Source organism: Myodes glareolus, chromosome 6, assembly GCF_982192425.1.
Source record: "Myodes glareolus chromosome 6, mMyoGla1.1, whole genome shotgun sequence".
In the NCBI taxonomy this organism is placed as follows: Eukaryota; Metazoa; Chordata; class Mammalia; order Rodentia; family Cricetidae; genus Myodes; species Myodes glareolus.
In genome coordinates, this window is record NC_142031.1 from 52,523,136 (window position 1) to 52,535,135 (window position 12,000).

At 46.6% G+C, this 12,000-nt stretch overlaps 1 protein-coding gene across 3 annotated transcripts in view; it reads left to right on the forward strand.

Annotated features, from left to right (window-relative positions):
• The window catches only part of Trappc12 (trafficking protein particle complex subunit 12), a 64,617-nt gene that overhangs the window by 4,918 nt on the left and 47,699 nt on the right, over nt 1-12,000 (forward strand). For 2 of the 3 annotated variants that reach the window (XM_048439825.3, XM_085690823.2), the window contains exon 3: nt 8,507-8,623. The exons of the other annotated variant lie outside the window; for it this stretch is intronic. In XM_048439825.3, coding sequence (XP_048295782.2) covers nt 8,507-8,623 — 117 coding nt within the window. The remainder of the gene's footprint in view (nt 1-8,506; nt 8,624-12,000) is intronic. 3 annotated transcript variants of the gene reach the window in all.

The window sequence follows — 12,000 nt, forward strand, 5'->3', positions numbered from 1 at the left end:
CGGATAACACAGATGTTTACATTACAATTTATAGCAGAACAAAATTACAGTTATGAAGTAACAACCAAAATAATGTTATGGTTGGGGATCATCACAACCTGAGAAAGTGTGTTAGAGGGTTGCAGCATTAGGAAGGTTGAGAACCCCTCTAATTGGTCATCAGCCTTACAGATGGCCTTTAGTGTGCACATGGCTTCTTCTGGGAACTCCAGTGTACACGGTGCCCATCCGCTGTCCTCCCTCCGACACTGCAATGGCTTGGGTGTCCTTTGTTCTAAATCAGCTCCCTAAAACACTTACTTTGGAGTTCGTTTACCAAGTGGCTTATCTCAATATCTAATTAAAAGTCTCCTATTTATGGGATAAATTTCTATTACTTATTTATTAGGTAACTTTAGTGGCAATTCAATTAAGTTAGAGAGATGCTTGCAAAGCTGTGTTTAGTGATAGTGGCACCCCACAAGGACTTGCTCGTTTTTATCCAAGCACTCTGCTGATGGTGTCTTAGTTAAGTTTACTATTACTGTAACAAGGCACCCTAACTAAAGCAACTTGGGGGAAGAAGGGGTCATTTCACTCAGAGTTCCATATAACAGTTCATCATCCAAAGCAGTGAGGGTAGGAAGCAGGGGAGGAGCTGGAGGCAGGAGCTGATGCAGAGCCCATGGAGGGTACCACTTACTGGCTTGCTCAGCTTGCGCTCTATAGAACCCAGGGCTACAGCCCAGGGATGGCACTGACCTCCATGAACTGGGCCTTCCCCCATCAACCATTAATTAAGAAAATTAGCCCCACAGGTTCACTGCAGCCTGAAGTTCTGGAGGCATGTTCTCAATTGAGGCTCCCTTCTCTCAGATGGCTCCAGCCTCTGTCAGGTTGACATGAACTTAGCCACCCAGCACAGATGGTCTTCTTTCCTTTTCATCACATGTAGCGAGCATACAATATCATAGGCTCACTGTGACATTGACATTTCCATACTCGGATAGCATGTCCTTTGCTCATATTTGCCTCCCATCTTAGTCTCCTGTCCTCTCTGTCACCAGCCAGCTTCTTTCCTCCAAAGTCCATTCTGCTTGTCATGGTGGGCACGTGTGCGGTGTGTGTGTGTGTGTGTGTATCTAGGCTACACAGGGAAGAGAACATAAGATGTTTATCTTTCTCTTTTCCCTTCTAGTATCCTCTCTCGCTCCTCCCTCTTCTCCTGCCCCCAATAAAGTCCCCTTTCTACTTTCATTTCTTGTATTTTTTTCCCATAGAAAATGTTTTGTTTTAGAAAGAAAAACAGAATCAAGGACTCTGTCCTGCTGCTTTGTATTAGAGTTATTTTATACATACACGTGTGTAGAGAGCTATATATGTTTATAAACAGATATGCAAATGTTTTCTGTTTATTAGATTAACATTTCCTCATGCAACCATTAGAAACAGTCAAAAATCAGTAGAAAATGTGTGATAGCAACAGCAGATAATTTACTTCAATTTTTAAATGTTGATTCCTCACCGTACAGAAACCGCGAAATATGTCTTTCATGTTCTACATTATCTCATTTAACAGTCTTTACTTGGATATTTTTCCCTACAAATGGCATGACTTTGTTCTGCTTCATGACCGCAGAGAACTGCAGTGTGTTTACAGACCATCTTTTCTTTACACTCGCCTGCTGACGGCACCTTGACTGGTTCTGCATTTTGACTGTTGTGGGTCTAGTGCGGCAGTACAGGTAGATGACGGGTCTCTACTGCAGTGTGCATGAGAACAGGGATCTCTACTACACATAGAAGTTTAGAGATCTCTGTGGGGTGCAGGACACTTGGGTGACAGGGGTCTCTGTGGTGCTGCAGGACATGTGGATGACAGGGCTCTCTGTGGGGTTCTGGATACGTGGGTGACAGGAGTCGCTGTGGGGTGAAGGACACGTGGATGACAGGGCTCTCTGTGGGGTGCAGGACACATGGATGACAGAGTTCTCTGTTGGTGCTGCAGGACACACGAATGACGGGTCTCTGTGGGGTGCAGGACCCGTGGATGACAGGTCTCTGGGGTGCAGGACACGTGGATGACAGGTCTCTGGGGTACAGGACACGTGGATGACAGGGGTCTCAGTGGGGTGCAGGACACGTAGATGACGGGGCAATCTCTGTGAAGTGCAAGGCACGTGGATGACAGGGGTCTCTGTGGGGTACAGGACACGCGGATGACGGGGCGATCTCTGTGAGGTGCAGGACACGCGGATGATGGGGATCTCTGTGGGGTGCTGTCTTCAGGTGCTTGACTTCCTTCTAGGGTAAACTTTGAATGACTTAGCTGAATTACGTGTTGTTGTTGTTGTTGTGTTTGTTTTAGAGACAGGGTTTTGGTACTAGCCCAGGTTGTGCTTGAACTTACTGCATAACTCAGGCTAACAACAAACTCATAGTTCTCTTGTCTCAGCCTCCCGAGTCTGGGATCACAGTCCTGAGCCATCATATCCACCTCATGTAATAGTTCTGTTTTTACGGAACCTCTGCACAGACTCCTATGGTGTCTGCACCAACTGCTGTTCTCAGGGCGCTTGCCGTGGTTCTGGGTGCTCTGTGTCACCCTGTGCTGTCTTTATCTACCATACAGATGACAAATTGTGTTCAGATCTATATCTGAGCTGAAGAACCGGAAGTTGCCTCTAATCATCTGGAAAATGCAAATAAAACAACAGAGACTGTCAGCTCATTCCTGTTGGGATGGCTGTTAACAGACAAGCTATGGCGGTGATTGCAGTGAATGCAAATTAATAAGCCATTATGGAAAGCAACATGGAGGCACTTTAAGATATTAGAACTGAAATCACCATATGATCCAATCAGAGCTGAAGTCAGCAGCATAGAGAAAGCTGGACTCCCGCGCTCTTTACAGCCTTGTGCACAATAGGGCAGTACAGTCAGCCTGAGTATCCATCTCCGGGTCCAGAGGTAAAGAGAATGTGGTGGGTGCGTGCAGGTGACTGAGTCTTTACAAAGAAGGACTGCTGTTGTTTTGACAGTATGCGACAGCATGAAGGGTGAGACATGAAATGAAATAACTCAAGCAAAGAAAGATAAATGCCATTTTTTGGGTGGGGGTTCAAGACAGGATTTCTGTGTAGCAGCCCTGGTTGTCCTGGAACTCTTTCTGTAGTCCACGCTGGCCTTTAACTCACAGAGATCCACCTGTCTCTGCTTCTCAAGTGCTGGGATTAAAGGCGTGCGCCACCACCGCCCAGCATACCACATATTCTTGTTTAAAAAAAGAAAAGGAGTGAACCCATGGCAAACAGTACTGTAGAAGTTAGTGGAAACTGAGTCTGAGGTACAGCCATGTGAGTGAGGTCTAATGTGTAGTATGATGGCCCAGTTAGAATACTCCACATTATCTTAGAATGTGTGACAGTGGGTTTTATATCACACACACACACACACACACACACACACATACACACACACACACACACACACTGTAGCCATGGGTAGTGATGGTGTTATTTGGTACACCATATGCTATATTTAATTAGCAGGTTGGACACCCTGGATACATAGTTTTGTGTCAATTACGTATCTTAAAAGAAGAATGACATCAGGCACTCACGTGTGTCCCCGGATTTGAGAAATGGAAGCAAAGGATCAAGAGTTCAGGCTCAGCCTAAATACCAAGCCCAAGGTGGAACTGGGTGTGCTGGCTAGTTTTATGTCGGCTGGCACAGACTAGAGACATCTGAAAGGAAGGATCCCTAATTGAGAAAATGCTTCTATGAGACCCAGCAGTAGGACAATTTCTCAATTAGCAATTGATGGGGGAGGGCCCATCCCATTATGAATGTTGCTATCCCTGGACTGATGATCCTGGGTTCTGTAGGTAAGCAGCCTGAAGAAGCCATGAGCAATAAATCAGTAAGCAGCGCCTCTCCGTGGCCTGTGCATCAGTTCCTGCCTCCAGGTTCTGTTGGAACTCCTGTCCTGACTTCCTTCAGTGATAGACAGTGATGCGGAAGAATAAGCCAAATGCACCCTTCCTCCCCGCAAGTTGCTCTCGGTCATGGTGTTTCACCGCAGCAATAGTAACCCTAACAGCTGAGACATTAGACTCTCTGAGAGCTTGCCCCAAAAAAATTAAATTAAAAAAACACACTAAATAAAATAAAATGTTTTATATTTAACCATATTCCTTTCAAAAGTAGAATTAGAAGGCTGGAGAAGTGGCTGGGGTTGGAAGTGCTCTCTGCTCTCGCAGAGGACCCATGTTTGATTCCCAGCACTCGGGGCAGGTGGCTTACAACCTCCTGTAACTCCAGGTTCAGGAACCTGACACATTCCTCTGGCCTCTACAGGCACTGAGCATGAGGCATTCACTCACATAGACACAAAATGAAGTAGAGCTGGGAGTCAAACTAACCAAACAGTTTAATTTTAGCGACTGGTCAAGAATAGCATATTTGGGGACATGCAGATCTTTGAGGGTCTCATAAACTACCAGGTTCATAGACATTCCCTTACCGATGCATGAGTGTTGGACGAACCCTGCATTGAAGGGACTGTTTCAGGCGCTTGTTTTGCTAATACCATGTGTGACCCAGAGGAATCCATAGAGGAATGGTAAAACTTGAATGAACCCTTGAGTTGGAACTTCTCCTGAGCTGCATTAACCTAGTCCCCAGTGGCAACAAAAGTGACAGTGGCTGGATCAGGTAGGAGTTTGTATCCCTGTAATAGAGAAGGCAGCTGAATATGACCAGGTCTGTGCGTGGCTTTCCCCCCAACAAAAGCAGGTCCAGGTGTCAAGACACCCCCCCCCCCGCCACCAGAATGAGGGAAGAAGGGCCACTTGAGCCTTCTTTTGGTAGCTGTAGCTTCTGGAAAACAAAGTCTGTGTACCCTACCCTGTACCCCGTGGCCCAGCACTCAGCCTCTTGACCACGGCAGCCTACATATCAGAGTGAGTTAGGCAAGGGTAAGGTGTTACGTCCCTAGAAGGTGAAAGCGGAAATTTATGGTTAGTAAGTCTCTTCTGCCATGACTTCCCCTAGCAGAAAATGTCTAAGGTTTTCAAATCTATAGTCGGCACTATTGCTGAACCGTCAAAAACCTATCGCTGTACCCACCCTAGTGCATAAATGCATGCAGCCCATGGCTGCACCTGGGGTGTGTCCAGCAGGTGAGTGGGTTCCAGGTCTGTCCTGTGTTGAGTTATTAGAAACCATGGGCAGGGTTTTCGACAAGTGAAGCTCATCATGCCGCCAGCGTCTGTGTCCCTATCTGTATGTGTCATGCACACTCAAGCTCCTATGAGTTATTTAGTAAAATAGCAATGTTACAAGTAAGGTGTGTTGGATACAAGTGATTCTAGCCCCGGAGAGGCTGAAGCAGAGGACTGAGGGTCCACGGCCAGCCTGAGTGACATAACAGGGCATTTGTGCAGAGGCCTGTGTGGATGTATGCCACTGTTTTCCTGAGCTTGTTTGTGGAAAATGTGTGCTTGGCTGTGTAATAAGTAGCTGAACTGGCTTCCAAAATAGGTGTAGCAGTTTGTTTCCTCTTCAGCATTGTGATTGTCCTAGGAAATTTGGGGACGCGTCGAAGTCGTTGTTCTGCTTTGAATTTGCATTCATTAGTAACTTCTGTTATCAAACTCTTTTTGGTATATAGGCCATTTATTTAAAAAAAAATTTCCTTGCGTTTATTTACTTATTTGTTGGGAGGAAGCATATATGGAAATCAATAAATGACTTATAGAAAGGGGCTCTCTCCTTCTACCATGTGATCCCTGAGGATCACACCCAGTTCATCAGACTTGAGACCATCTTCACCCACTGAGCCATCCTGCCCGTCCTCAGATACCAGTTTGTGAAGTTGTCTGTTTTAAAAAAAAAATGTCTTTTATGCTTTGGATATCTGTCTTACTATTATTGGCTGGTTTTACAGCTCTTTAACTGTTCTGATGGAAGTGAGTGATATTTCTAGGAAATATCGTTTTCTATTCTGGACCCGCTATTACATATTCTTTTTGAAAGCCGAAACCCTAATTTTTTATTGTGTGCCTATTAGTCCATCTGTATTCTCCCAGCTGTCATTAGCTTGAAATCCTATTACACAGTCATGTTTGAAGGCACAAGGGATACTTTGTTACTATCTTCTGGGGAGCTTCATGGTTCTCACCTTTGCTCTTCAATAGCTCCGGTGTGCTTCCTCCCAGATTGCTCTTAAGATTTAATCACTCCGGGGTGGAGAGATGCTCAGTGGTTAAGGGCACTTGATGGTCCTTCTGAGGATGGTTCAGCTCCCAGCACTAATGTGGCAGCTCACAGCCATCATAACTCCAGTTCCAAGGGATCTGACGCCACTTTCTGACCTCTTTGGGCACCAGGCATGCACATGCATACATGCAGGCCAAACACTCACACAGATAAAAATAAATAAATCTAAAAAGAACAAGATTTAAAACTTGAATGAGCCATGAGTCTGGGCTGGAGAAATGGCTCAGTGATCAAGATCACTTGTTTTTTCAGAGAACCCGAGTTCAGTCCCCAGCACCCTGACCTTTAAGAACTACTCACGCCCCTCAGGAGAGTGGTATGGTGTGCTCGTGACTTTTCCTCCACGACCCCCATCCTTTCTGGGGCTTGAGGAGACCTCAGTTCCACCTGGATCCCAGCCCCACTGCAGCAGCTTCCTCTCCTCATCCTGGCGGGCATAAAGGATGTAATGTGTACGACCCCATCATCTCACTGCCCTCTTCACTTTCAGTTTAGGGACACCGCAGACACAGGCCCATCCTTAGATGTGTGGTGACAGCTAAAACATTGATTAGTCAGATATACCTTTCTACCCTGAGTCTCCTGTCGTAACTAATCCCTTTTTAGTTTTTACATTATTTATTCATTATTATCAGTGTGTGTGCAGTTTGTGTGTGTGTACATGTTCCACAGAGCATATATGATGGGCAGAGACAACGTCATAGATGCCTCCTCCACCTTTACCTGGATTCCAGGGACTGACTGCACTCAGGTCACAAGGCGGGCCTGGTGCGAGAGAAGCGCTGTTACCTGTTGAGCCATCCTGCACACGCCAGTAACTAAACTTTAAGAAAAAGAATTTTAAAAATAAAAGATATTTATGGTGTGATCTCATTAACGAACAGTGTCACTAGGATGGAGGAGATGTGTCTGCCTGCCCCATCTGGCATGCAGAATTGAGTTTGCTTTTTGCCCAGGTCTCTGCCCCCAGCCCCAGGAATTCTCTGTATCTGGCACAGGTAGCATTTTTACAATTGATGAGATCACACATGTCAGCCTTTTAAATACCCCTTGTAGATCTCTCAGCTGCTCTTGTGGCTGTGATAATGGAAGTATTGTACCTTATTCTCCAAAAGCAGAAATTACAAAATGACTGCTACTGAATTTTACCCTAGTTTAGGAAGATGTGTGGCCTGGCCTCTTCAAGCACCAGGCTCACCCACCACACAGGGGCAGAAACAGCACAGAGCCCACACGACCCTCCTGCTGAGGCTGCCAGCCTGCCTCTCGAGGTGCCTAAAGAGCAGACGGTGTCACAGGACAGACAGCATCATCTCCAGCAGGCAGGTCTGGGTTCCCCTCAGCCTGTGCACACAGTCTGCACTGTCAGGGCTGCTTGGTATGAGCATACAGAATACTTGTCCCTGTTTGTTGTTGACTTGGTGCATCAGTCACCTCCGTTACGTAGCCTTGGAGCATCAGGAGCTTGTGAAAGACGTTGTCACAGGACTCAGCACGCTCCATGCTTCATGCTGGTTGTTTTCCCTTCATTCAAGTTCGTAGGCCCTTTTTCCCTGGGGAAGCTCTCATGAACCTTTCCTTCCTCCCCTGGTTTTCTGTGACTTCCCTTTTAAAAGAAGTAAAATGCTTGAAGTAACACCTAATGTGCTCCACCCTGTCTCCAGGTGGGCGTAACCAGATGAATCAAGTTGGGGGACAAGAGTTGCCCCAGTGCAGAAATAATCTTAAAGCATATCCTCCAACTCCAGCAAGCCCAGATCCCTAGGTACGGCTAGAACAGAGTCCTGTTCACCTTGAGCTTGGATATGAACTTGTCATTATAAGGGACCACCAGCTTGCCAATGGAGGAACTTCACACACACACACACACACACACACACACACACACACACACACACACACACAAGGCATCCCAGGAAGCCTGAGGAACCAGTGTGGTGTGGGCGCAGCCCTGTTCAGTCTTTCACACGGTGCTTCTCTGAATGACCACACCACACCCCTGTCTTCAGTGTGTCACCTGCTGGGAGCCCTCTATTAAACCCATCTATGAAAGCACCTGTCCTGGCCAGGTTGTGGTCTCTACTAAAAACCTGGTCTGGTGGTGATTTTACTAATTCTCAAAGGATAGTTGTAAGACTGGAATCTTCTAGAAGTTATGACTTAGCTTCTGGCTGATTGCAGCTTTCCTATGCCAAGCCCATGAGCATTTCATTGTCTCCACCTCTTTCCCTCGCTCTTCCTAGGGAGATGCAGTTAAGGACCTGATGCTTCGCTTCCTGGGTGAGAAGGCTGCAGCAAGGAGACAGGTGTTAACCGCCAGCTCCGTGGAACAGTCTTTCGTGGGCCTGAAGCAGCTCATTGTAAGTAATGCACTGATTTCAGTACATCTCTGATAAAGCCTTTCCTTCACAGCCTTTCCCTCCCCCCGGAAGTGAATTGCTCTGAACACAGCACTGGAAGCTGTTGTACAGAAAGCGTTGCCGGGTTCCCCGTCAGTCCTGGGCAGTCGAAAACTCTCCATTAACATGCCGCTCATTTGACGTTCGTTTTGTTCCATAAACTGATCCGAGGGCTACAGACAGCAGAGACTCCTGCTAGCTGGAACAATTGCACAACAGAGATTCCTGCTAGCTAGAACAATTGCACAGCAGAGATTCCTGCTAGCTAGAACAAATGCACAGCAGAGATTCCTGCTAGCTAGAACAATTGCACAGCAGAGATTCCTGCTAGCTAGAACAAATGCACAGCAGAGATTCCTGCTAGCTAGAACAAATGCACAGCAGAGACTCCTGCTAGCTAGAACAATTGCACAGCAGAGATTCCTGCTAGCTAGAACAATTGCACAACAGAGATTCCTGCTAGCTAGAACAAATGCACAGCAGAGACTCCTGCTAGCTAGAACAATCGCATAGCAGAGACTCTTGTTAGCCAATCACAGACAGTTTATTTTGTTTTGTTTGTTCATTTTTATTTTTTGAGACTCACTGTGTCACCCAGAATGGACCTAATTTCACAGGCTTGAGTGATCTGATCTCTTCAGACTCTTAAGACAACAGACCTGCATCACCTTGCTCCTCACTCTCTATGACAACAGACCTGCATCACCTTGCTCCTCACTCACTATGACAACAGACCTGCATCACCTTGCTCCTCACTCCATGACAACAGACCTGCACCTTGCTCCTCACTGTCTGTGACAACAGACCTGCGTCACCTTGCTCCACACTCTATGACAACAGACATGCATCACCTCGCTTTACTGTTTAACTGCTGAGTTTCTAAACGTTTTCAAACTTCACCTGTCCTTTGAGTAGATCTCTCTAAACTGCTAATCCTGCACTGTCAGTCCTACACAGGCTGAATTCTTTCCAGTAAATACCTGGCTTGCGGGAGAGCTTCAGCAGTGTTGGTTGCTCTTCTGGGTTGTGGGGGAAAGTCCTGGAAGTTGATGGCATATATCTCTTTTAGGAATCCTCAGGTGGCCTTCTGGGGGCGGAGTTCTCTCAAATGGTAGCCTTATCTCAGACAGCGCCTCTTTCCCCTGCCTCGTTCATGAACTCTGACGTTGCTTCTCCATGGTGCTGTCTAAGTGGTCAGTGGGTGTACTGTACGGAAGGGGTCTGGAAAATGAGAGGGCAAGCCTGCGCTCTGACAGTTTAGTCACTCTCCTGATGATGATGGGCAGTCTAAAGGGCTCAGTCACTTTGAAACTGTGAGCGAGAGATGAGTTTCCTGCTTTATTCCACTCATTTTTCAGACAAGAAACTTTAGTTACTCTTCTGTTGCTGTGACTAGGTGAGACACTCAGCCTGGTAGGATTGAGCAACTACTAGCTTCTTGGACTTTGTGTCCACAGCTAGCCACTGTTGGATTAGCTGGACTGCAGCCGGTAAGTGATTCTAGTAAATTCCCTTGTGTGTGTGTGTGTGTGTGTGTGTGTGTGTGTGTGTGTATCTCCATCCCATAAGTTCTGTGACTCTGGAGAACACTGACTAATACAATAATAATTTTTAAAATTTTTAAAGAAAAAAAAAATCCTTCATGTGGCTTGGGCATCTGAATTCAAAAGAACCCACCACTCCTTGACTGTGACTCAGGACACCGCTCAGGCGTCTGTAACCTCTGGCAGGTGAGGGCACAGGAATTTACAGCCTGGGGCAGAGCATTTCCATGATGCCTAGTCTGTATGTAGACTCACAGATGCAAAAGTCTCACTTTTGTATCTTACTGGGGCTAAAGAGGGGAAATGTATCAGCTTTCCTTTTTTAAAAAAGTTTGGAAAATGGAGGTAGATGTTGTGGTGCAAAGGTGTGATACCAGCATTGGGGAGGTGGAAACAAGAAGACCATAGTTCAAGGGCATTCTGAGCTATACAGTGCGGTCAAGGCTACCCCAGGCAAGGTGAGACCCTGTCACAAAAAGTGTAGTTTTAAGATTGGGAGGTCTTTTATTTTTTTCAAACTGCCTGCTTTCTACTCCACAAAATAAGGGAAGGGCGTCTACCACATAGGACAGACTCACCCGAACTTCCATGCCTGGCTCACTGTGATAGACTATCATTTGAAACTCTAAGCTCAAATAAACCTTTTCCCTAAAAGGGGGAGGAGGGACCTAATTCCACCCAAATGACATAGGTGTCCCCATGGTGCCCAGGTTCTCATGTTCTCCACAGCCCCTAAAGACCATGGTTTCTGATGGATTTTGACTATTGATCACTGCCACATGACGTAGTATTTCTAAACTGCCAGCAGTGTGCACTGGGGTTTCTGCTTTACACAGTAGCTACCGGAACTGGGCTCTGTGTGTGTGTGTGTCTGTGTGTCTGTGTGTGTCTGTGTGTGTGTGTGTCTGTGTGTGTCCATCAGTCTGTGTGTCTGTTTCTAATGGGCTTGAAATGAATTCCATGTTATTTCTTCAGCTAATGTCTGTTTATCCAGCAAACACGTGAGTCTTTCGGCTCTGAGAAGATAGCAAAGGTTGCTAGCTCTTGCTCTCTGGTCTTCACCGTCACTCATACAGTGTACTCAGATTCAGAGGTCTGGCACTACATTTGCTAAACCTTCACACCCCAGTCTCACTGACCTACGGGGGCTCTTCCACAGCATCTTCAGCCCTGACAGGAGAGCCCAGCTTTCCTTGGCGAGCAGTGAAGGTTGGCTTCTGTCTCCTCCGTCTTCCACAGACAGCCTCCTGTTCAGAGCTTTTGTGCCCAGGACAAAGTCTCAGCTGTCCAGAGTCCGAAAGACCAAACCCTCCGCGCCTCCCTCCTCTCTACACTGCTTGTTCTAGAACACTTGCATGGTCGCCACAAACTCGGGTCTTCACTCAATAACCTGAAAGAGTGCAGAATCCCAGCAGAGACCCTGTCCTCTAACAGAAGCAGGCAGCTGTCACCATGGCAGGCATTTATCAGCCAAAGCCTGGGTCTGCCGGCAGCAGTGTGCCGTTCCTCTCAGCGTCTCTCACTACGCTACCAGTGTGTTCTCAGGAAGGTCAGTGACTCACGTGCTACACTATGTTATATACATGACAGTTAGGGTAAATGTCAATCTCATGGTCCCATCGATCCTCTTACTGAAACGATTCTCCGATGATTCCTGTGATGAAAAGCCTTATGTAGATCAGCAGGTCAACACGTGCCTGTAACTCCAACAGTTTGAGGCTGAGGTGGGAAGATTGTGTGTTTGAGACCAGTCTGGGCTACGTAGCAAGACATTAGGAAAAATAAGACTTTGTC